The following is a 23,513-nucleotide window of genomic DNA, read 5'->3' as shown; positions in this document are numbered from 1 at the left end:
GATCTCAGGAAAAGGTTTTTCCCCAGAGGCTGCTGGGGCACTGCCCAGGCTCCCCAGGGAAGGCTCCCAGCTCCAGGGCTCTCTGAGCTCCAGCAGCGTTTGGACAGCGCTGCCAGGCCCAGGCTGGCATTGTTGGGGTGTCCTGTGCAGGGCCAGCAGTTGGACTCCAGGATCCTGATGGGTCCCTCCCAGCTCAGCCAGTTCTGTGCATCTGGGATCCCATGACTCTGGGGATGGGGCTGCCAATGGTGTCCATGGCAACCACCCCTGGCATCCGGTCTGCATGGAGCTGCCAAGGGACTGAGCATGGCAACAGGGGTCTGGGGATGGTTGCCATGGAAACTGACCATAGCAACAGGGGGCTGGGGATGGTTGCCATGGAAACTGACCATAGCAACAGGGGCTGGGGGTGGTTGCCTACTAAGGATCAGATTTGTCACATGCCCTCAGAGGGGTTCCATGGGGACTTTCCAAGAGTCTCCAGGCTGTTCAAGAGCTGGAATGTCACAGGCAGAGACAGGGGCTCCATGGACACCTCCCAGGGGTTTCTGGGGATGGTAAAGAGCCCTGTGGTCAGAGGCAGTCACAGCCATTCCATGGTGACATCCCAGGGCACCTTGGGCTGCAAAGGCACCGATTTGTCACAGGCACTCACGGGGGCTCCACGGTGACATCGCAGGAGTCCCCAGGCTGCCAAAGAGCCGGGATGTCCCAGACACTCCCAGGGGTTCCTGTCATGAGCACAGCAGGAGCTTCAGGCAAAGTTTATTGGAGAAGCTCCTGTTAGGTCACGAGTTGCAGAAAGGATCCCAAATAGCCCCCAGAGATCCCCAAATGTCACTGTGGAGTCAGAGATGACACAGACTCAGGTCAGAAGGCTGAGAGGTAAAAGCCCCCGGTTTATTCAATCCTCTTCTTTTATACCTTGGTTTGCTACAAGTGGACCTCATTGGTCATTTAATCAACACATTTTACATGATTGGCTAATGAAGAAAACACCTTCCATTAAACAACTTTTTGGAAAAAAACCAACTTATTCCAAACACCACCTGTGGATAGTTTACAATTCTTTGTCTCCAGCTCCCTAAAAGTTTCCAGACCAATTCATGGGAAAGCTCATCTTACTTTCTCTGTCTCTGACCACACTGTCATATCCACATCCAAATACTCCCAAGAACCTCCAGGCTTTCTAAACTTCTTCCATGAGAGGAACTGTGGAGCAGCTGGTTCCAATTGCACCCCAGAGTTTTCAAGCATTCCTGTGTAAAGAATTATAAAGGTGGAATTAACCTTTATACAATTTGGTCCACAGGATTAAAGATGGGATACCATATATAAATATTTATATAAAATCTATTATGGTAATGATTAGACAAAATTTTCTTAATGAGAAATATTTACACCAAGATATAAGTGCTGTAACATATTATATAAAGCTCTAGGAAGTTATTTCAAAGCAACTGTGCTAAAGCAAAACCAGTTTTTAAGCAGAGATTTGTGTCACTCCCCCAGACCAATGACCGTGGGCAAATCCCTTTGGCTCAGCCTGGAGCAGTGACCTTGAGGGGCGTCCCCACTGCAGGGAGGAATCTCAACAACTCCCAAGAAGGGAAATGTCAGGAGACGCTGCTGTTAAAATTTGGGACAGGGCTTTTCTAGTCAGAAGTGCTTCCCTGACAGTCAGATGTGCCCAGGCTGGGCCAGCTCAGCAGCTCTGCAGAAGCTCTCAGTGCTGTCCCTTGGTTCTTGCTTTCTCTGTGAAATATTCCATCCCTGCCACAGTTTCCTCTCCCTCTCAGGATGTCAGATTTGGGATGGAGAAATCTGGTTTAACCCGAAAAGCAGCGTAACCCCCTCCTTCATTTCCCACTGGGGCTTTGCAAACAGGGCCTGGCTGGAGTTGTTGGAGCCCATTGCAGGCAGAGCCTCCTGCTCCAGCAGGAACTGCCTTTCCTGTGCCATCAGCAAGGCAGGTCCTGCTGCAGGAAAAACCCCAGGCCAGCCCCAGCACAGGGAAGGGCTCGGGCACAAGGGCAGAGTGCCGTGCTGGGAGCTGTGCCAGGCAGAGCCTGAGGCACCAAAGGCACCTTGGCAGCAGCAGCTGCTTGCAGGCCATGGCCAGAAGCCTCCCTTGGCAGCCCGGCCTGGTGGCCAGCACTGCAGAGCTGCTGCCTCAGGGCTCATTTCTGCCTGGACTCTGAAAAGCCACTTCTGCTCCAGGAGCCTGCCTGGGAAGCCATTGGCCCCAGCACCTTGGGGACAAGATATGAATGACAAAACTCTTCATGCCAGCAGAGACAAGGCAGGGGCAGAGGAAAGGGGAGAGCCAGGCCCAGGGCACAGGGCTGCCATGGTGATGGCTGTGAGGTCACTGCCCCTGCAGCAGCCTGGCTGCCCTCAGCAGACATTCTGGCCAGAAGCGTTGTGATGGCACCCAGCACATCAGAGAACCCACACAACAGGAATTCTGTCCTTGGGGATGAATGGGTTTCACTGGGTCAGGCTGCACAAAGGTCCTGCTCTTGGACAATTACTTGTGATGGGGAATACAACTGTGGAAGAACACAGTTGCAGTTTCGTGCACTCTCCTCATTGTAAAATATTTCTTCCTTCTAACAAATGTAAATCCACCCTCATTCAGTTCACAGATATTGAGCCTTGTTCTGTCACTGCAAGATTTGGGAGAAAATAATTTTGATCACTGTTTTCATTTTCACAGACCTTGGAGAGGACCCAAAAACCTCTCAAGATGAGGTTTGGAGGCCTCATCCCATAACCAGCAGTGAGAGGCGGCAGACTCTGGGCTCAGTGGTGTGGAGACTGAGGACAGAATACGAGTAGCCGGGGAGGGATTAAAGGGTGGTTTCACACATCTCGGAGTTTTTCTTTATTGTATAAAACAGCCAGAGAAAGAGATAATGGCACCAAGGGCAGCTTGGGAAGCCCAGACTGGACACCATGAGAAAGGAATTTTCCTCCCGGGCAGGGCTGTGGTGCAATACATCCCCCAGAAGGAGCCTGGAGCAGCCCAAGGCTTTGTGTGGGCAGGCAGAGGCAGGCAGGTGGCAGAGCTGTCATCAAAGGAAGGGGCCAGCCAGGGGGGGCAGCCGGGGGATGACGACAGCCTGCAGGGACAGAGGCACAGGGCAGGGACACCGTAGGACAGCCTGGGCTGCACAGGGCACAGGGATGGGCAGCAGCTGCAAGGCCCTGACAGAGCCAACTTGGGCAGCACTTTGGCCATGGCTGCTGGCCCTGGGCCTGAGGCCACGAGGGGACAAGTGACCCTTGCAGGCCTGGGGCCTCATTGCCTCCTTGTCCCTGCTCAGCAGCCTGGCAGGGGCCGCCCCATGGTGCTGCCCTTGGCATTGCACATCCCCACATGCCAGTGTCCATCCCGGGAAGAGCCCTGAGCAATGAGGGAGGGACAGGATCTGCCTTGCCAGGGGCTGGGGCTCAGGCCTTGGCCCTTTGCATTCCTGAAACACATCCAGATTTACTCAGCACCAGAGGCACCTTTCCCTTCCTTGTCTGAAGCTGTCATCACTGCCTCCAGTGTTCTGCTCTAACTGGAACCTGGGGACACTTTCACATGAGTTATGTCCCTCAGTGGACCCCATTTAAACTACAAGAAATGTCTATGTTTCAGCTTAACTTGGAGTTCTTGAGAAGCTTTTTGAGCACACTCCAAGGGACTGAATCTGATGCAAAGAGCACCAAAGCCCCAGAGGGTCATTAAAGTCCTGGTGCTGTGTCTGTGCTGCTGAGCTGGGCCGGGCTCCTGGCCCAGAGGCAGCTCCTGGCAAGGGCAGCGCTGCAGAGAGACAGCTCTGGCCAGGAGCAGCTCCTGTGCACAGCCCAGCAGGGCTGGGGCACTGCCAGGGCAGCTCAGGAACACCAGCAGGCCACAGCCAGAGCTGACAGGGGCTCAGCACTGGCAGGGGCTGGGGGATGTCCCCAAGGGGGCTGTGTCACAGTGGCACCTCTGTGGCTGTGTCACAGAGGCACAGAGCAGCTGTGATGTCAGCAAGGGTCTGTGTGACAGCACAGAGTGGGCTGTGTGAGGTCACAGGTTGGGTTATGACATCACAGAGTTTGTTGTGTGAGGTCACTGAGCAGCTGCAGCATCATAGAGGGGACTGTGTGACATGACAGAGCAGGCTGTGACGTCATGGCATGGCTGTATGACATCATAGATCAGGCTGTGAGGTCAAAGTGTGTGCTGTGACATTACAGAGTGGCAGCATGACATAACAGAGAGGGTTTTGTGACATCACTGAGGAGGTTGTGACATCACAGAGCTGTCTGTGACATCATGGAGTAGGGCATGAGGCCATAGAGCAGATCCGGACGTAACAGCTGGTGGCTCTGTGACATCAGCGAGTGGGTTGTGACATCACTAGGGGCTGTGTAACATCATAGAGAAGACTGTGACATCACAGAACAGACTGTGACATCACAAAGCAACTTTCTGACATCACAGAGTCTTCTGGGACATCACAATACAGCTGCATGACATTCCAGGGTGACATCCCAGAATTGGCTCTGTGACAAAACAAGGGTGCTGTATGACATCCCAGAGTGGGCTGTGACATCACAGGTGGCTGTGTTACATCATAGGGTGCTCTGTGACATCACAGGATGCTGTATGAGATCACAGGTGGCTGTGTGACATCCGAGGGGCTGTGTGACATCACAGGGTGGCTGCTTGTCCCTGCTCAGCAGCCTGGTGGGGGCCGCCCCATGGTGCTGCCCTTGGCATTGCACATCCCCACATGCCAGTGTCCATCCCAGGAAGAGCCCTGAGCAAGGAGGGAGGAACAGGATGTGCCTGGCCAGGGGCTGGAGCTCAGGCCTTGGCCCTTTGCATTCCTGAAACACATCCAGGTTTGCTCAGCACCAGAGAAACCTTTGCCTTGTTTGTCCCCAGCTGTCATCACTGCCTCCAGTCTTCTGCTCTGACTGGAACCTGGGGAGACTTTCTCAGTTGTGTCTCTCAGTGGGACCCATTAAAACTTCAAGAAAGTTCAGTGCTTAAATTTAACTTCGAGTTTTAGAGAAGTTCTTTGAAGACACTCTCAGGGACTAAGTCTGATGTAAACAACACCAAAGCCCTGAGAGAGTCATTAAAGTTTTCCAAGTCCAATTATGGAGAAATATTTCAAAAAGCTTGTAAGACATACACATGCCTATTTTAAAGGGTTTCTTTTATTACATTTCTCTTTAGATCAGAGGTGATTGCAGCATTCTGTGATTGATATTGACCCAGGGTCTCTCCTCAGGCGCTCTGGCCTGCTCAGAGAAGCTGTGCCTTGAGCTCTGACCCAGTGTGGACAACCTTGCTCCACATTCCCCAGCCCCATCCTGTCTGTCCTCACTCACCTGGGACCTGCTGTGCTTGCAGAGCTGGCTGCACTCAGCCTAAGAGGGGTTTTCCCTTTTTGTATTTTTTGAAGCAATCTAATACTCCTGAGTTTCCCCACTGAACACAGACACACTCCTCAGGTGTCTATCAGCCCAAGGTGCCACCAAAACCACTGCAGAGCTGCCCTGGGCCAGCTGTGAGGGTGGATCATCAGCCCAAGCTGCACTGGGCCACTGCAAGGGGCTGTGGCCATGGACACTGCCCTGACCCCACTGCTGGGTTTGGCTGCCACGGCAACCCTGAGAAATTAAACTGTGCTTGGAAACACTGGGGAGGAGTGGGACATACTGGGGAGCACTGGAACGCTGTGGGAGACACTGGGACATCCTGGGAGTGACACTGGGAAGAACCTGGACAAGTTGGGAACACAGGGAATGCTGAGGGGCAATCTGGGCAGAATGAGTTGGACTGCAAGAGTACACACTGGGACATACTGGGAGTGGTACTGGGGGATACTAGAGAAAACTGGGGATACTGGGAACATTGTGGGGAGGACTGGGGGACACTAGAGCATACTATGCATGGCACAGGGGGGAACTGGGAAGGACTGGGAATGTACTCATGGGTATTGGGAGGTACTGAAGGGGCACAGGGTCTGTACTGGGAATAAACTGGGCTGTACTGGGAGGGACTGGAGAGGGTGAATGGGTTGTTCCCGCCTCCACCACCTCCCATTTGCCGAGGCTCCCGCCCATCAAAACCTGCTGCCAATCAGCGCCGGTCTGGGACTGTCAAAGGCGGTGCCTGGTGTCAGTGCCATATTTTCTATTTTCCATACAACTCCCGTCATGCCCCGCGGCCCGATAGCGCCCCACTGGGGCTGGGACTACAACGCCCGTCATGCCCCGCGCTCCACAGAGCCCACCCCGGTATCCGCCCCCATCTGTTCCTTAAGTGTCCCCAGACATTCCAGGATCCCTCAGTGCCCCTCAGAGCCCATTCGGGACCCCGCAAAAGAGTCCCCGGATCCCCTGAGTGCTCCCAGCCCCGCAGATGCCCGGTACAGCCACTTCTGGGAATTCATCTCCTCTCATCCCCCGCGGCCCCAGAGCCCTCATAGCACAGCCCCGCACCTAAAACTCGTGCCGTGCCCTGCGCCCTAAAGAGCCCAGTTGGAGCTCCCCAAGCGCCCCCCAGGTATTCCCGAACCATTTACGTTCCCCCCGAGGACCTCAAGTCGCAGCTCGGGCCCTGAAGTGTCACCCCAAGCGCCTTCCTGAACCCCCAAACGCCGCGATCCAGCCACTTCCGGGACTACAGCTCCCATCATGCTCCGCGGCGCAGGTACAGCGCTCTTCGAGCCGGGACTTCATCTCCCGTCATGCCCCGCCATCACCAAAAGCCATTGCAGCTGCGCCTACAATTCCCGTGACGCTCCGCGGCGCGATTAAACCGTATTATACCCGCGCCTACAACTCCCATCACCCCCCGCGCCCCAGAGAGCCCCGTTCGAGCTCCCCAAGGGTTCGACCAGACCCCGAAGGGCCCCAAATTCCCCTCCCTGACCTCCAAGGGCCGCCCTCGACCCCCAAGTGCTCCTCCGGACCCAGAAATGTCCCTCAGAATTCCTGAGTGCCCCTCCAAGTGCCCACCTGGCTCCCCTAAGTGTCGTCCATACCCTCAAGTTCTTTCAAAATTCCCTCCCCAGACCCACAACTGCCTCAAATGTGCCCCAGAAATGTCTCTCTGGACACCAAAAGGCTCTCCCATGCCCCTGTCTGAGAGAAAGATGATAAAAACGATGACAAAATGACTGGACATATTACTAATTACCATAAAGAGGAAGAAATAAATAGCCAATAGATCTTCATTAATTAAGGAAGGGGAATGTGCTACATAGAACCGAAGAAAATGTATAGATTTTTTATGCAAATATAAAAACTAGGTAAGAAAACCCACTGTTAATATTATAAATTAAAATAAATATATACATAATTAAATAATCACACAAAACAATGTGTTACAGAATAAAACAAAAGAATAAATTACAGAAACATTTTTGGATATTTTGGGATGTCAGTCCCAGGTGGGTTATGACAGACATGGTGAGGGAGGGGGTGAAGAGCAGGTTGTCCAAAAAGGGTCAGCCCAAAAGGGCTCATTCGTCTCCATGCCCAGACCTCCTAAAAAGACATTCAGCATCAAGATCACTTCAGGAATGCTTCTATCACCTCTTCTCTGCAATGAAAAATAAAAACCAAACTCACATATGTGATTAAAAAACCAAAAATCATGAGGTGCACTTTGTAATCTCCCTCCTTAACTCCAATCACTGCAGAAGCCCTGGAGACTTGAAGACAATTGAAGGGAGACAAAGAGCTCCTGAGGGCTTTCTGTGTTTTAATCAGCCCCACGGTGGATTTGGGGCTGGGTCCAGGAGCCTCAGGCACTGAGAAAGATGAAGAAGCTGCTCAAGGAGTCAGCAGCAAAACTCCAAGTGCCTTGGAGCATGGCTGGGCCCAGTGAGGGCAGGGAGTGCCAAAGGCTCCCCGGGACTGCTGAGAGCAGATGCTTGAGGCCAGGAGTGCAGGGAGCCCAAGGCTCTGGGCAGGGAACTGCAATGCTGAGCAAGGCCTGGGCTGGCTGGGGGAAGCAGAAAGGCCAAGCCCTGAGCCCAGCCTGGGCCAGCAGGGCCTGTCCCTCACGGGTGGCTCGGGGCTCTCTGTGGGGCAGGGGGATGTGAGGGGCAACAAGGACAAATGCCATCAACCTGCAGCCCCTGCCAGCCTGGCCAGGGAGGCCGAGGGAGAGCCAAAGTGCAGCCCCTGCCAGGAAAGTTCCTGCTGTGGGGCCTCCAGAGGCGCTGCCCGAGCCCAGGGCACAAAGGCCTGGGTGCCTGTGGCCCTGCCAGCCCTGCCCAGCCCTCGGCCATCTGTCCTGCAGGCTGTGCCCCCTGTGCGTGCTGCTCCTGTGCCCTGGCCGGCTGCACTCGCCCCTCTCGCTGTGCCCCAGCATTTCTCAGCCAGCGTTTCTGTGCCCTCCCTGGGCTCCCTGCACCCAGCGCTGCCGGCTCCTGGCACACAGAGCCGGCCATGGCCCAGCCTCACGCTGCCACACCTCGAGCACCACAATTCTACCCTGGCAGGGACTTTGCTTTCTCCTCAGCTCCAGCCTGAACCTTCCAAGCTGCACTTTGGGGAGGTTTCCTGCAATTCCCACTCCCAAGTAAAGCTCTGTCTCCTGCTGTTCACAAACAGAGAAGGGCTGGTTGGAGAAGTGCTGGTCAGAGGCTGTTTAGGGCACAGTCACAATGAAATTATTGACTTTTTAAATATTCTGTAAAAGAAGGAGGGGCATCAATAAATCTTCTACACTGGACTTTTGAGGGCAGACTTTGGCCTGTTGAGGATGCAGATTTGGGGAGTACCAAATCAGGTATTGATTTTTTTAAAAAAACAACCCTTAAAAACAACTAGTTCCAGGAAGGATGGAAACACTTCAAAAAAGAAATCTTGAAGGGGCAAGAGTAGGCTGCCCCCTTTGTGCAGAAAGATGACCCAGAGGGAGAAATGACTGGCCTGGCTGGGCATGGAGCTTTTCAAAGAAAAGGGGCATTAAGAAGGGATTAAAAAGGATATTTCTAGGGATTAAAAAGAGGGTGCAGCACCTTTGGACATAGAGGCAGGTAAATCAAGAAATGTTTAAGGATGTTGTTAGGTCATGCAGAAAGAAAATTAGAGAGGTCAAAGCTCAGTTAGGACTTAACTTGGATACTTCTGTGAAGGTTAATTATTATGTTTTTATATGTACGTTAATGTCAAAAGCAGGGGTAAGGACAACCAGCATTTCTTAATGTGAGGGATATGATTACCAAAGATGAAGAATGGGCTGAGGTACTTCACCCCTTCTTTGCCTCAGTTTTCAACAATAAGACAGGCCATCCTCAGGACAAGTGTTCTCCTGAGCTGGTAGATGGGCACAGGGAGCAGAACAGCCCCCTGGAATCCAGGAGGAAGCAGCTGGAGACCTGCTGAGCCACTCAGGTGCTCACAGGTGTCTCTGGGATCAGAGGGGATCCATCCTAGAGGGATGATGGAGCTGGTGGATGATCTCCCCAAGCTGCTCTCCATCATTTACCATCAGTCCTGGATCAGCAGGGAGGTCCCAGGGGAGTGGAGGTGCCAATGTGAGCCCATCCCCAAGAAGGGCTGGAAGGAGGATCTGGGGAACTCCAGGCCTGTCAGCCTGACCTGGGTGCTTGGCAAGGTTATGGAACAGATCACCTTGAGAGCCATCACAGGCACCCACAGAATGGCCGAGGGATCAGAGCCAGCCAGCGTGGATTTCAGTATCTGCACTGATGATCTGGATGAGTCCAGCATCAGCAAATTTGCAGATGACACCAAGCTGGGTGTGAGTGTGGATCTGCTGGAGGGTAGGAGGGCTCTGCAGAGGGCCCTGGACAGGCTGGATCCAGGGCCCAAATCCAGCAAGGTGAGGTTTAACAAGTCCCAGTGCTGGGTCCTGCACTTTGGCCACAACAACCCCTGCAGTGCTACAGGCTGGGGACAGAGTGGCTGGACAGCAGCCAGGCAGAAAGGGACCTGGGGGCACTGATGGACAGCAGGCTGGACATGAGGCAGCAGTGTGCCCAGGTGGCCAAGAAGGCCAATGGCTCCTGGCCTGGATCAGGAATGGTGTGGCCAGCAGGAGCAGGGCAGTGATTCTTCTCCAGTGCTCAGCACTGGTGAGGCCACACCTCGAGTGCTGTGTCCAGTTCTGGGTCCCCAATTTAGGAAGGACATGGAGGGGCTGGAGCGTGTCCAGAGAAGGGCAACAAGGCTGGTGAGGGGTCTGGAAGAGAAGTTTGGTTGAAAGCACATGAGGGAGCGGTGGTTAACTGGACGATGCTCTGGGTAGACAAGGTAGTGTTAGGGTGCAGGTTGGACTTGGTGATCTCAAATGTTTGTCACAATAAAGCGGAGTGGTTTCCCTGGTGTCCCCCAGCCCTTGCTGGCCCCAGGGGCTGATGGCATTTGTGCTCCCTCAGGTTCATGTCCCCACAAGCAACAGCATGGGGGTGCTCCTGCCTGCTCTGTGCAATGCAAACAGGGGCTCCTGAGCCAGTGCTGCCGTGGCTGTGCCTGCAAGGATGCGGCACCTGTGTGAGCTGGGGGAGAGGCCAGGGCTGCAGAGGGGGCATGTTGTTGGCAGCTCCATCAGGACGCTCTGGGACGCTGCCCTGGGCTGTGCAGCGCACTGGGGATGGATCAGCCCCTGCTCTGCTGCTCCTTCCCATCTCCCCCAGGGCCCTTGCAGAGCCCCAGCCATGCTGTTTGCCCCCAGCCTGCCCACGGCCAGCCTGGGGCTGCTCACCCTGGGGCTTTTCGGTGCTGAGCATTGGCCTGGCCGTGTTCTTGAGAGAGCCTGGGCAAGGAGCCTGCAGCCCCCAGGGCCTGGCCTGAGGCGTCAGCGCTGCCCCAGCAGTGCCCATGGCCTGTCCCTGCTGCAGCCCCAGCACTGCTACCCCCAGGACTGTGCCCGGCCCCGAGAGCACTCAGGCCCTGCAGCAACACCAGGGCCACCAGGGCAGCGGGGCAGGGCCACGGCAGCAGCACTGGCAACACCAAGTGCTGCTGCTGCTGCTGGGCACAGCTGCTGGGCCAGCACTGATCTGCCCCAGCTCTGCACACAGACATTGCTGCTGCAGCTCCAGAGAAGGCAGCAAAAGGGCATCTCTGCAGAAAACTCTGCTGGGAGATCCATTAGTTAATTTAAAGGCATTGAGAGCGCAACCCCTCACTGACTCAGTGTATGGACACAGGGAAGGTGGAGAGAAGGAAAATGAGAAATGGCACAAAAAATGACATTTTTTTATGGACAATATCAAAAAAGTAAAACAAAGAAAAGCATCTCCACACGGAAATCAAGAAGAAGTATCAAAGATAACTTTTATTACAAGTGATTGGCAGAATTTGGCCAGCAGTTTCATGTTTCTGAAATCATCCAGTCATCAGTTTCCTCACTGCAGCCTTGAGCTCCTGGTTCCTCAGGCTGTAAATGAGGGGGTTCAGGGCTGGAGCCACCACCGCATACAGAACTGACAGGGCCAGATCCAGGGATGGGGAGGAGATCGAGGGGGGCTTCAGGTGAGCAAACATGATAGTGCTGAGGAACAGGGAGACCACAGCCAGGTGAGGGAGGCAGGTGGAAAAGGCTTTGTGCCGTCCCTGCTCAGAGGGGATCCTCAGCACAGCCCTGAAGATCTGCACATAGGAGAAAACAATGAACACAAAACAACCAAAAGCTAAACAGGCACTAACAGCAAGGAACCCAACTTCCCTGAGGTAGAATTTGGAGCAGGAGAGCTTGAGGATATGTGGGATTTCACAGAAGAACTGGCCCAGGGCATTGCCATGGCACAGGGGCAGGGAAAATGTATTGGCTGTGTGCAGCAGAGCATGGAGAAAGGCACTGGCCCAGGCAGCTGCTGCCATGTGGGCACAAGCTCTGCTGCCCAGGAGGGTCCCGTAGTGCAGGGGTTTGCAGATGGACATGTAGCGGTCGTAGCTCATGATGGTCAGGAGGGAAACTTCTGCTGAAATGAAAAAGGCAAACAGAAACAGCTGTGCAGCACATCCTTTGTAGGAGATGGTGGTGGTGTGCCAGAGGGAATTGTGCATGGCTTTGGGGACAGTGGTGCAGATGGAGCCCAGGTCGCTGAGGGCCAGGTTGAGCAGGAAGAAGAACATGGGCGTGTGCAGGTGGTGGCCGCAGGCTACGGCGCTGATGATGAGGCCGTTGCCCAGGAGGGCAGCCAGGGAGATGCCCAGCAAGAGGCAGAAGTGCAGGAGCTGCAGCTGCCGCGTGTCTGCCAATGCCAGCAGGAGGAAGTGGCTGATGGAGCTGCTGTTGGACATTTACTGTCTCTGGCCATTGGGAGATGTTCATGTAAAAAAGTCATTGACATGTTAGGAGAAACTTCTTCCAGCAATATCAAAGCCTTTTCCCACAGACCCTACACCTGTAACACTCTGAGAGCTTTAGATTTTCTAGGAGATTTTCCTTCAGCTCCAAGTGGGGAACCCTGGTTGGTGCTGGTTAGTGGGACTGCAGCTTCAGGGCAGCTATACACAGGGTTTTTCTAATTCAGCCTTGCTGTGCAGACATGGGATGGGGACATCGACCTGTCCTATTGTTCCACTTTGAAACCCTGTTAACACAGAAGGGCCTGTCAGCATCTGCACTCCCCTGTACTAGAGTTTTACAGCTTTTCTTCATCTCTCCTGCTGACTATTTTTGGATGTCAGAACCTCTCTCCATTTCTGCTGCCCTGAGGGAGAAGAGAGTGAGTATTCTGAGGCGAGGCAGTGAGTGGAGAGTGAGGGGAGGAGGTCTATCTCCCTGTCCTGCTCCAGGATTCTCTGGGCTTTCACCATTCCTAGAAACTAGATGATCACCCTACAATGTTTCCTTTAAAAACCATCCTGACACTGCTGAGAGCACATGGAATCCTCAGAGTCCACCAAATCTCCATCCCCTTCTCAAGGTCTCAGCCCCACATTTGTACCCAAGGACACATGGGGCTCATGTCATCAACCCAACAGCATTTTCTCATCATAGACCTTCTCTGTCTCACCCTGGGGCTTTCAGATAACACAGAGATGCTACAGGACAGGTTTGCATCCTGGATTGAAGCTCAGAGCTCAGAAGGAAATCTCAGGGAGACTTCCAAGTGTCCTTATGCTGGCACTGGATGAAGGCAGATGCAGCTCCTTCCCTCCCTGCACTGACAGCATTGCCCAGAGCCAGGCACTGGGGCCAGCATCACCCTGAGCCAGCTGTTCCCCCTCCCAGAGCCCCCAGGGCCGGGCAGCTGCTCCCAGCCCTGTGCTCTGCAGAGGGAACTGGGCCCGGGGCTGCAGAGCTGCCCCACGGCTCTGCTGCAGCTCTGCCTGCACAGGAGGGGCTTCATGCCTTGGAGCCCCGGCCCTGAGGGCAGAGGCTTGGCTGGGGGACAGGAGGGAGGGGCCTTGTTCAGAGGGAGGGGCTGCACTGGAGGGGATCCTGTGGAGATCTCTAAACTCTCCCTGCCACAGCATTGCTGGGTTTTGTTTTCTCTCCTTCCCCAATTTTCTCTCTGCTTCCTGGAGATTTTCCTCCTGCAGGTGTTTCCCTGTGCCTGATCTCTCCCTGCCAGCACTCACAGACCCCAAATCTCTGTGCACTCTCCCTGGCCTGACAGAATCCTGCCTGTTTGCAGGGCACTGGCTGGGGGCAGATTCTGTTTGCAGCCTGGAGAAAGGACAGCTCAGACTGAGCCTGATGGGTCCAGCAAAGGTGATGCTGGTGTTGTCCATGGACAGTGAGGCTGAAAGAACTTTAGGGATCTTATGTGAACATACTGATCACTAAAAGTAACAGTACAGATGTCTCGGGCACTCGTCAAAAGTAATAATAAGAATTCATAATCAACCTTTAATATTTATCTCCCCTCCCTGCCATTTTCCAATAGCACGAAACTGAATACCTAGTCTTTGGAAATTTCTTGACTTCTTTCTTTTAAATTAATTGTTTTACAAATATTCTATGGCTAATCAGAACCCCTCAGCATGTCAGAGCTTTCTAAGTGTTTCGCCTCCCCTGCCCCAAAAATACTCAGAGAATGTACTCACAGAGTCTGTAGACATTGGGATATTCCAGCTTTAGGAGATGGCTCCAGGAGCTGCAGCTGCATTGTCCTGCAGCCAGAGGTTCCTGTGCCAAGAGCTGGCAGTGATTCTGCCCCAGGCACTTCCCAGCACCTTCCCAGCCCTGACTGATTGAAGCTCTCTGTGCCTCTGGGCTGTGCCCGGGCTGGCTGCAGGCAGTGCCCCAGCCCTGCTGGGCTGGCAGAAGAGCTGCTCATCAAGAGAAATGTACTTTTGAAGCTCTTCCTGCTTACCAGGAGCTGCCTCTGTGCCAGGAGCCCAGCCCAGCTCAGCAGCACAGACACAGCAGCAGGACTTTAATGACCCTCTGGGGCTTTGTGCTCAGGCCCTGAACATCAGTCCCTCAGAGGCAGCTGAAGAAACCTCTCCAGAACTGCAAGTCAGAATCCAACTCCAAAGTTTCTTGGACTTTTAATGGGTCCCACTGAGGGACACGACTGAGAAAGTGTCCCCAGGTCCCAGGCAGAGCAGAGAACTGGAGGCAGGGATGACAGGTGGGGACAAAGAGAAGCCAAGTCTTGGTGCCCTGGGGCACAGCAGCAGGGTCTGTGCCAGCAAGGGCTGGGAGGAGACACCTTGTCCTGAGGCCCTGGGGCCTCCTGGCACAGCCCCAGCCAGGCTGGGCACTGTCAGCCCCTTGTCCTGCCCTCAGCATCCCCCCCTAGCCCACATCCCAGTGGCCTCAAGGATCTGCTGGAAGGAGTCCCTGGGGAGCCTTGCTCAGCAATAGCCCTGGGGGCTCCTTAATGCTCCCAGGGACTGCAGGGGTTTAGAAGGACTTTGGGTTTTGCTTTTGCCTCGGAGTCTCTGAGAAGTTTGTGCAATCATGGCCTCCAATTATCTGCTGTAATTAGTCCCTGGAGAGGCTTTGTCAGTAACAACACTCAGTAGGGCTCATTAATACTTCAAGGTACTTCAGTTATTTTAAGGTCCTTGGTGTTTCCCTTTTGATACAGACTCTGTGAGAGGTTTGTGCAAGCATGGCCCCAATTATCTGCTTTAACAAGTCCCTTGAGAGCTTTGTATTGACACTCAGTGTGGCTCATTAATGCTTTGAGATACTCAAGGTTTTTAAGGTACTTTGGAATTTCCTTTCTCACACTGAGTCTCTGAGAGGTTTTTTGTGCCATCCTGGCCTCCAAATCTCTCCTCCAAGGAGTCCACGAGGAGCCTGTGTTGCGGATGGACCTCAGTGGGATCCATTCATGCTTTGAGACACTTTGAGTTTTTCCTCTAACTTTGAGTCATGGAAAGGCTTTTGCAATCTTCTCTCAGGACCTGAAGTTCCAGGGCTCAGCTCCAAATGCACCACAGGGCTCATTAGGATCAAGCAAGTCCTGACTAACAATGGCTGTGTCTTGATTTCTTTCTGCTCTCATGCAGTCCATCAGGAAGTTTTCTGTAGTGGTTTTGGTTTGCCAGTTTGAGATTTGTTGGCCAATGCATCACTTAGCCTTTTTGCTTCAGTGTTGGCTAATTTCTAATGCACTCACTAGCATGTTCTTACTCATTTCCTACTCTGAGATATGATTAGGAGAAAGGCAAAGTTTATTAACAGTAACTAAAAGAAAGAGCTGTAAGGATCAGAACAGAACTTTCAGGACAGTTTTGCTCTCCCTACAACTGTTTCCTTCTTCCTGAAAATTTAAAGAGACAAAACCGAAAATTTTCAGTCAGTTTACCACCTCTAGAATAGTTTTCTTCAGCTCACTTTAGGAGAGGAGTCTCTCTGTCATGCTATGGAGACTTCTCCATAAGAAATCAGTTCTTCTCATGGCTGCCAAATCCCATGAATAGCTATTGCCCAGGACAATCGTGAAGTCCCTCCCATTTTTTCACAGCCTTTCCCACAGCTGTGTTTATGGGTCATGTCAGCTTATGGGGTGTTAAAGATGAGCTGTTTGAGAACAAAGGTTCTCTTCATCTATTTCTGAAATCATCTTCATCTCTCAGAACAGAGATCTTTATTCTTCTGTCCTGAGGCACAGGGTTTTGTGGGAACTCAGTACATCACTCCAGATGTCCAGAGCTACCGAGACAACCCTTGGGGGGCTCGGAGGTCCTGGAATGTTGCCAAAAGTACCTGGTGGCTTGACTTTGATCCTTCTAAAGAAATGACACCTGAATGTGAGGAAATGAGAGAATTTCAGGGCTGAATGGTGAGGGGATGACATTCACTTGCTAAAACTTGAGTTATAATGCACTGTACAGGGAGGTTTTATGTGTTGTACAGGGGGGTCTAGAATTCTGTGCATGGATCAGGAGTCCCAAGATGGAGGAATTTGGGCGTGCCCTGTCCTTCTTCTTTCTTCTCCTTGGCATCCATGTTCAGGATGATGTTGGCATGTGTGGATTGGTTCATAGAGAAAGTGCACTTGCCAACAAGGGCAGAAAGTATTGGAAATTAAAGGTAAATGTCTAATACGTAGTTTTCACTATAAAAGAGACAACCGCCCCGTGGGCGGGAGAGAGTGCCCTTGGCTGTCTTGCTGATCAGACCTCGGCTGGACAGACAGAAAAACTTTGTAGATAAGGAACAATAAACTCAACTGAAGACCGAAAAGCAAGAGTCCAGACTCCTTCTTCGAGAGCGCGGCCTGCCCAGAACCACTTCTTCCCATGCTGGGGCAGAGACAACTCACAGCCGACCCCGGCAGGGTTTCATCACTCTTCTCTCTTTCTCTGTACAAACTTCTCATGGGATCACAGCTATTTCCATATTTGCTAAGTTTAGCATGGAGGCCTTCGCTGAGCAAGTCATCTCCTCATACTTTTCAATGCATTATAGGGAAAAAGAGAGTCTGATGTATCAATTACATCCTTCTCCATAGCTTTACAAGAGGATTTCAGCCCCAAGATCAAGGCATCTCCTCATCCCTCTCATATGGGACGCAACTTCTCCTTCACTGACCTCGGTGTCTTCATGTTGCTCCTCTGTGTGCCTGCACTTTGTCCTTTTCTCTCACTTGAGGAAGGATGGAAGCACTGAAAGAGTTAATATCTCTCCCGGGGCCTGCAGATGGTTCCGTGACCCCGGCCGGGCTGGGTCCTTGCAGCCGGAGCTGTTTTACCATGGAGGTTTCTGCAGCGGCTGCGCTGGGGCTCTGTCAGGATGGGCCGCGCTGGGGCAGGGCCAGGATCTCAGCAGCCAGGCCAGAACACAGCAGCAGCACGGCCGGGGCCCATGGCTTCTCCTCCCCCTGCCTGGGGCTTGCGGGTGAACCCCAAGGGTGGCAGAATCTTGGCCCAGCCGGCCTGGCCCGGGGCTGCTCCTGGGGCCCGGCGGATCCTGGCTGGGCCCAGGCTGGCGGCGGGGCAGGGCTCGGTAGCGCCCAGGTGTTGGCAACCGCAGCCATGGCCCGGCCTGGCCTCGGCCCCGCGGCCTCCCCTGCCCTGCCCGGCAGCCGATGGGGCCTGGGGGGCTCCCTGGGAAGGGGCCCGGCCCCACGGCAGGAGCCGCCTGGCCCGGCCCGGCTGAGACAGGGGCTGGGCCAGCCTTGTTACCTCTTTGCTGGCCAGGAGGGAAAGAGACCCTCCCAGGTTTTCTCATCTTTAACATGTATCTTCACAGGGGCATGTACAGTTTCCTTAGTGGTTTAACAGACTGTCAATTCTCAAAGCTAATTACTGATTGGTTTTCTGTTAGACATGGAGGAAACTGCTAGCATCTTTTCTCTTAGAACATCATTTCCGTGATGTAAAACCACCACAACAGTACAGACCTCCTTTGTCCATATGTAGTAGTCATGAGCCGGAGGCCACAAAACCCTTTCTTGGGAGATCTCCGGGCCAAATCCAAGGTGTTTTCAAATGAAAACATTCAGCTCATAGTCTAAGAAAATCACCAGAGGACAGGGCCAGCCTTACCTGCCTGTCCTGGCTACTTTTGTCTGGGAGCAATGCTTGGATATACGGAATTTGGGAGACCAAATTCTAATTTTGGCCATGGTCCCTTGGCAGAAAGGCCAGTTGTTTTCCAAAGGAATGAAAGAACAGAGCCCCAGTATTTCAGGGGCAGATGAGAGGTGACCATCTTGCATAGAGGAAAATTTTTTAGGGAAAGTATCAGTTTTGCCAATGGGCATCTAAAAAGAGGGATGGTTCTTTACTGTAGCATGGAAAGCATGTGGCCCCAGTGCTCCAGGAGCTGATGAGAGGCAGCCCTTGACATGCCAAGATCAGCCAGACCTGTCAGGTGGCCCCTGGGAGGCCAAGCCAACCAGATCTGTTCCATGTTCCCTTGGCTCCATGGGGCCCCAGAGTGTCCCTATGGTCCCTTGCTTCCATGAGGCCCTGAGATGTCATAATTCCCCTTTGGTGACACGAGGCCTTGAAGGGTCCTAATGGTCTCCATGGTTCCATCAGGCCCCACAGAGCCATAATGGTCTCTGGGTTCCATGAAGCCCTGCTTTGTCACCATGGCCCCTTGGTTCCATGGGCTCCAGTGGTGCCACAAGGATCCCCTTGGTTCCATGAGGTCCTCACTGTGTCCCAGGGATCTCTATGGGAAGGAAAGAACCCAGCCCCAGTGTTGCAGGGGCAGTCACCAGAGGCCAAGGCCAGCCAGACTTGACAGTACTGGCAGATTTTGCCTGGCAGCAACCCTTGGATATACAGAATTTTGGAGGTAGAATCCCAATTTAAGACATGGATACCCAGAGGAGAAAAACAATTATTTTATGTAGGAAGGAGGGCGCAGAACATGGGTGTTTGAAGGGCAGATGAAAGGTGGCCATCAGAGGCTTAGGCCAAACAGACCTCTCTGTCCTGGTAGGTTTTGTCTGAATGCAACCCATTGGATATATGGAATTTGGAAGGTGGAACCCCAATTTCGGCCATTTCTGCATAGATAAAAAGGACGTTTCTTTTCGATAGGAAGGAAAGCACAGAGCCCAAGTGTTTCAAAGCCTGATGAGGAGAGAGATGGCTCCTGGGAGGCCAAGCCAGCCAGACCTGTTTGTCCTGGCAGCTTTTGTCATTGAGGAATCCTTGGCTATATGGAATTTGGGAGGAGGACTCTCATTTTTCATCATGGACACCTGGAGAAGAAGGATGGTTCTTTTCTATTGGAAGGAAAGCCTTAGCCCTCTCGGGATCTCCTCCGGTCTGGTCTAGTTGGGAAGATCCCAAGGTGTGTCTCTGTTAAAAGTCTCTTTTCCCCAACCCAGCAGCCGAAGAAGGAGTCGAGAAGTCTTCAGTTCACGTTCTCAAGGTTCTTTATTATTTATCTCAAACGTTTTCTGTCTGGCCTGCCAAGGTCTGTTCTGCAGGTCGGTCTGAGGCACCCTCTCTGCCTCTCGGGCTGGTGCTATCTTTTATACTAAAAACTATGTATACTATGTTTACAGTTATTTTCCAATACCTATCACCTATGTTAGACAGTGACTTTCTACTCTAAAGCAATCTGTGACTGCCAACATCATCCTGAACATGCATGCCAGGGAGAAGAAAGAAGGACAGGGCACGCCCAAATCCCTCCATCTTGGAACCTCTGACCCCCATGTACAGAGTCCCAAACCCCCCTGTACCATGCTTCAAAATTTTTCCCTTCACCCTGTGATTGCTACTACTATGCTACTTAAAGTTTTGTGACCTGTAATTCTTCATATAAAGTTGGTAATTTTCTCCATGGGTTGAGATAGAATTCCCAGGTGTCTTGGCTTCCTGCCAGGGTCTCCAAGCCCTGCCAGGATCCAGTGCATCCAGAGAGATGTCCTGGGTTCAACAGTTCTCTAGTGTCACAATGGTCTCTCTGGTTCAATGCCACCTTGCAGTGTCACAATGGCTGCTTGGTTCCATGAATTTCCATAGTGTCAGCAATTGCCTCCTTGTTTCTGCAGTGTCACAACGGACCCTCGGTTCTTTGAGGTTCCCAAATGTCACTGGCCTCCTTGGTTCCATGTGGCCCTGCTGTGTCACCATGGCCCCTTGGTTCCATGAGTTTCTGTACTCTGGGCCATCCAATATATTTTCTTATTCTCTTGATAAAAGATCAATTGGGAGAGGTTAACACAATTGTTGTGGACTCTCAGCAAGGAGCTTACTTCTTTCTCATAGAAAGGTTGGTAGTACTCATTGCACAGCTCTCCTGGGCTCTCCAGAGCACCACCAGCAATCAGAGCCAGCACTATTACCCTTCCCAAGAGTCCGGTATGGGTCATCCTGCACAGCCTGCCCACCCGGCCTTGCCTCTTGAGGATTTTACTGAAAAGAAGTCTCCAAGTTCTTTAGAGTCTCTTGCTCCTCTGGTTAAACCTCTCTTGATCTGTCCCTGCTAATTTGGTCCCTCCTAGGGGAGCACTCTGGAGAAGATTAACCTGGGGTCTTTGGTACCAAGTTGGGATGACTTAACCAGAATTACTTATTAACAACTTTTAACTTGTACAAATTTCTTAAAACACTTCAAGACATGTTATGATTCTAAACTTTTTTCTTATGCAGTTCATCAGTCTTTTTGAATGTCAATTTTAAGTCATTTGGTCCTTTTATAATAGTATACTCAGCTGAATTAACTCCCGATGCGGTTGAATCCTGTCCTGAGTTAGGGTGTGAGGGTGGTGTAGAATCTGGTCCAATACCAGAGGGAGACACTGAAGAATCTTGTCCAATGCTCGGGAGTGAGACTGGTCCTTTAATTCTCGTGATGTGGGTCCAACCTTTTTCTCTGGTTCGCACAGCCGAATTAGTGATGAGGAGTACCTGAAAGGGGCCTTCAAATTTAGGCATTAATGGTCTATAATTCCAAGATTTTATTAAAACCCAATCTCCTGGGTTGATGTCATGTGCTTTTGTATCAAGAGGGGAGGTTTGGGGGAGGTATCCTCTTTTTCTAAGTCCTTCTAGGGTTCTTCCAACGACTTCTAAATATTTCCTTGTAGCTTCTTCTCCTTCCAGGTAGTCTCCTGTGCTATAGGGTGTTAACAAGAATGGCAATCTGAACATCATTTCATAGGGTGAAATCCCTATATCAGACCGGGTCTTGTTCTGATGCGCAAGAGCTCTAGGGGCAAACACTTTAGCCAATTCATTTTTGAGAGTTTTGTTCATTCATTCCACCCTCCCAGAACTCTGGGGGTGCCACAGAGTATGCAATCTCCATTTTATTCCTAAAGCTTCAATTATATTGTGCAATGTTTGGGCTACAAAATGTGGACCTCGGTCTGAGTCTATGGTATTCACCATTCCGTATCTGGGGATAATGTTTTGGCAAGTTAAACACTCTTTTATAATTGTTTTTGCTAGGTCATATACGCTTATGCACAGGTTATTTCTTATGAAATAATCACATAGTCCTTAGACTCTCCAGTGGGTTAATTTCTGTAGTTCTGTTAGCACCATCCCAGCAAGTGCTTTGTTTAGAAACACCCGTCCGTCAGATATTAACCACTCCCCTCGTTGCCCTTGATGTAACTTTAAATTTCACAAAATATGAGTTCTTTTTTTCTTTTTCCCTACTCGGGTGTGGTTTCTGCTCAAAAAAACCTTTTACCAGATCTTCTGCTCTTAAAGCTGCTTCCTTTGCTATCTTGATCAGCTAGCAAAGGTTTCACAACTTTAGGCTAAACAGTCTTGGGGGGGGTCCAGTTGCTCCACAGTAATAGCAGCAGCTTTCACTCAAAGGGACTCGAGGCCTCTCCATGCCTCCTGCCCCTGACAGTACTGGTGTATCCTTGCCTGCTCCTGGTGATGGACCCCCCCACTCTTTTGTGGCCTAGTACTGTAGGAAAGAGTTGTTTGCTCCCACACTTTCTCTGGCTATAGCAACCATGATCCTAGCTTTGGCTTTTGCTTTTTCTTCTTCCCTCCTTAAATACACTTTCAATGCTTCCCTCAATAACTCATTAATATCTTTTTCTTGCCAATCCTCTATCTTTTCCAGTTTTCTCCGTATATCAGGCCAAGATTTAGTAACAAATTGGACTTTTAGTAGCATTTCACCTTCGCTGGTGTCCAGGTCTGTTTTGGAGTACAATTGAAAGTTCCGCCTCAGGCGATTAAGCCAAGTGGCAGGAGTTTCATCTTTCTCCTGTATACCCTCAAATGCCAGTTTTGTATTGGTTCCTTTGGGAATTGATTCTCTGATCCCTCGAATTATCAAGGACCTGTACTCCATCATGGCCTTCCTCCCTTCCTCCTGGTTAGGGTTCCAGTTGGGATCCACTAGTGGCAATTTTTCTTCTCCTGATGGCACTTGGGGCCCTGGACGGTTATCTTTTTCCCAAACTCTTATGCTTGCCGCCCTAATCAGCCGGAACTCTTCTGGGGAAAATAATATATTTAGAATGGAATTCATCTCCCCCCAAGTGTAGAAATTTGGACCTAAAAACTGATCCACTTGGTTAGCAATGCCCACGGAGTCTTCAACTAAATTCCCTAACTCCTTCTTGAATCCTCTTACCTCAGAAGCAGTTAGAGGAGCATTTACAAAACCAACACCTCCTGCTACTCCTCCCATAGGAACTTCTCTAAGGGGAAAAAGTTTCTCTGCCTTGGAGGTCTTGGATCGGGTACCACAGTATGGCCCATCTTCAGACACAAGATTGTTCACTTGAGGGGTATTAGCATTAGCTTGGACTTGCTGTAGGTCAACGGCTATACCTGGTGATATGGGGTTACTAGATAAGGAGGCATTTGTGTCCCAGTTAGGAGGAGGTGGAGGGACAGCAGTAGGAGGGGGGGAAGAGCTTGGGTGCATGTTAGGTGGAGCTGGAGAAGGGGTGGAGCATGCAGCAGGTGGAGTAGGTATTAGTGGTGGTGCAGAAGCAGCTGAAGGAGTCGAAGGGGGTGGTGAGGGAATGGCCCCCATGGCCGCCGGGAGAAGAACTGGATCTGCTATTTGAGGTGCTCGAAGGAGAGGGTTATAAGGTGGAGGGGCATCAGGAGGCAAGTAGTCTAGTGGGTCCCACCTTTTACCAATTTCCTTAATTCTAGCATCTCCTCTTTCATTCCTTTCTTTCTTGCTCTGCACTTTACAAATTTGCACTCCTTCATTCTTTATAGCATCCAACCAACAAGCTACATACAATAATTCCTCAGGATCAGTATCTCGAGCCGTCAGATAATTACTCAGCTGTTGACACATCCACTTGTCTTTCGTCCCACACCATGGCCATCCTCCTTGCACTTCTAATTCTGGCCACACTTCTGAACAGTAATGAATCATCTTAACTTTATCTAATCCTTCTGTGCCTTCTATAAAGTCCCATTTCTCTAATAGTTCACCTAGGGAACTGTGGGGAGGTATATTCTTCAATCTTTGGCCACTTTTCTTACTACCGCACCCTCCCATATTTTTCTGCCTCTAAACCAATCACAAAGATGTCTTTTTTTCTCTAAAGGAAATATATCTTATTTAAGAAGTCTCGACCTCCTGCCAAAACTCCAATTTCACTGACCCTTTTCGTCAGGACTTTGTTGAGACCTTCGCCTTCCCTTGC

General features: G+C 51.6%; 2 protein-coding genes across 2 annotated transcripts in view; one reads left to right on the top strand and one right to left on the bottom strand.

The window, feature by feature from the left end:
- Positions 1 to 23,513, top strand: part of LOC135306203 (zinc finger protein 850-like) — a 375,138-nt gene that overhangs the window by 24,169 nt on the left and 327,456 nt on the right. The window lies entirely within an intron of this gene.
- Positions 11,368 to 12,984, bottom strand: LOC135305970 (olfactory receptor 14J1-like). The gene has a single exon (XM_064429547.1). It carries the CDS (start codon positions 12,283 to 12,285, stop codon positions 11,368 to 11,370), a length of 918 nt encoding a protein of 305 aa, XP_064285617.1. The 5' UTR covers positions 12,286 to 12,984.

Source organism: Passer domesticus, chromosome 8 (genome assembly GCF_036417665.1).
Source record: "Passer domesticus isolate bPasDom1 chromosome 8, bPasDom1.hap1, whole genome shotgun sequence".
NCBI classification, from domain to species: Eukaryota; Metazoa; Chordata; class Aves; order Passeriformes; family Passeridae; genus Passer; species Passer domesticus.
The sequence above is the reverse complement of the archived record's forward strand: the minus strand, read 5'-3'. Positions and strand labels throughout refer to the sequence as shown.

Excerpts from the sequence above, each read along its gene's own strand:
- LOC135305970 (XM_064429547.1), bottom strand. The coding sequence starts at position 12,285 with ATGTCCAACAGCAGCTCCATCAGCCACTTCCTCCTGCTGGCATTGGCA.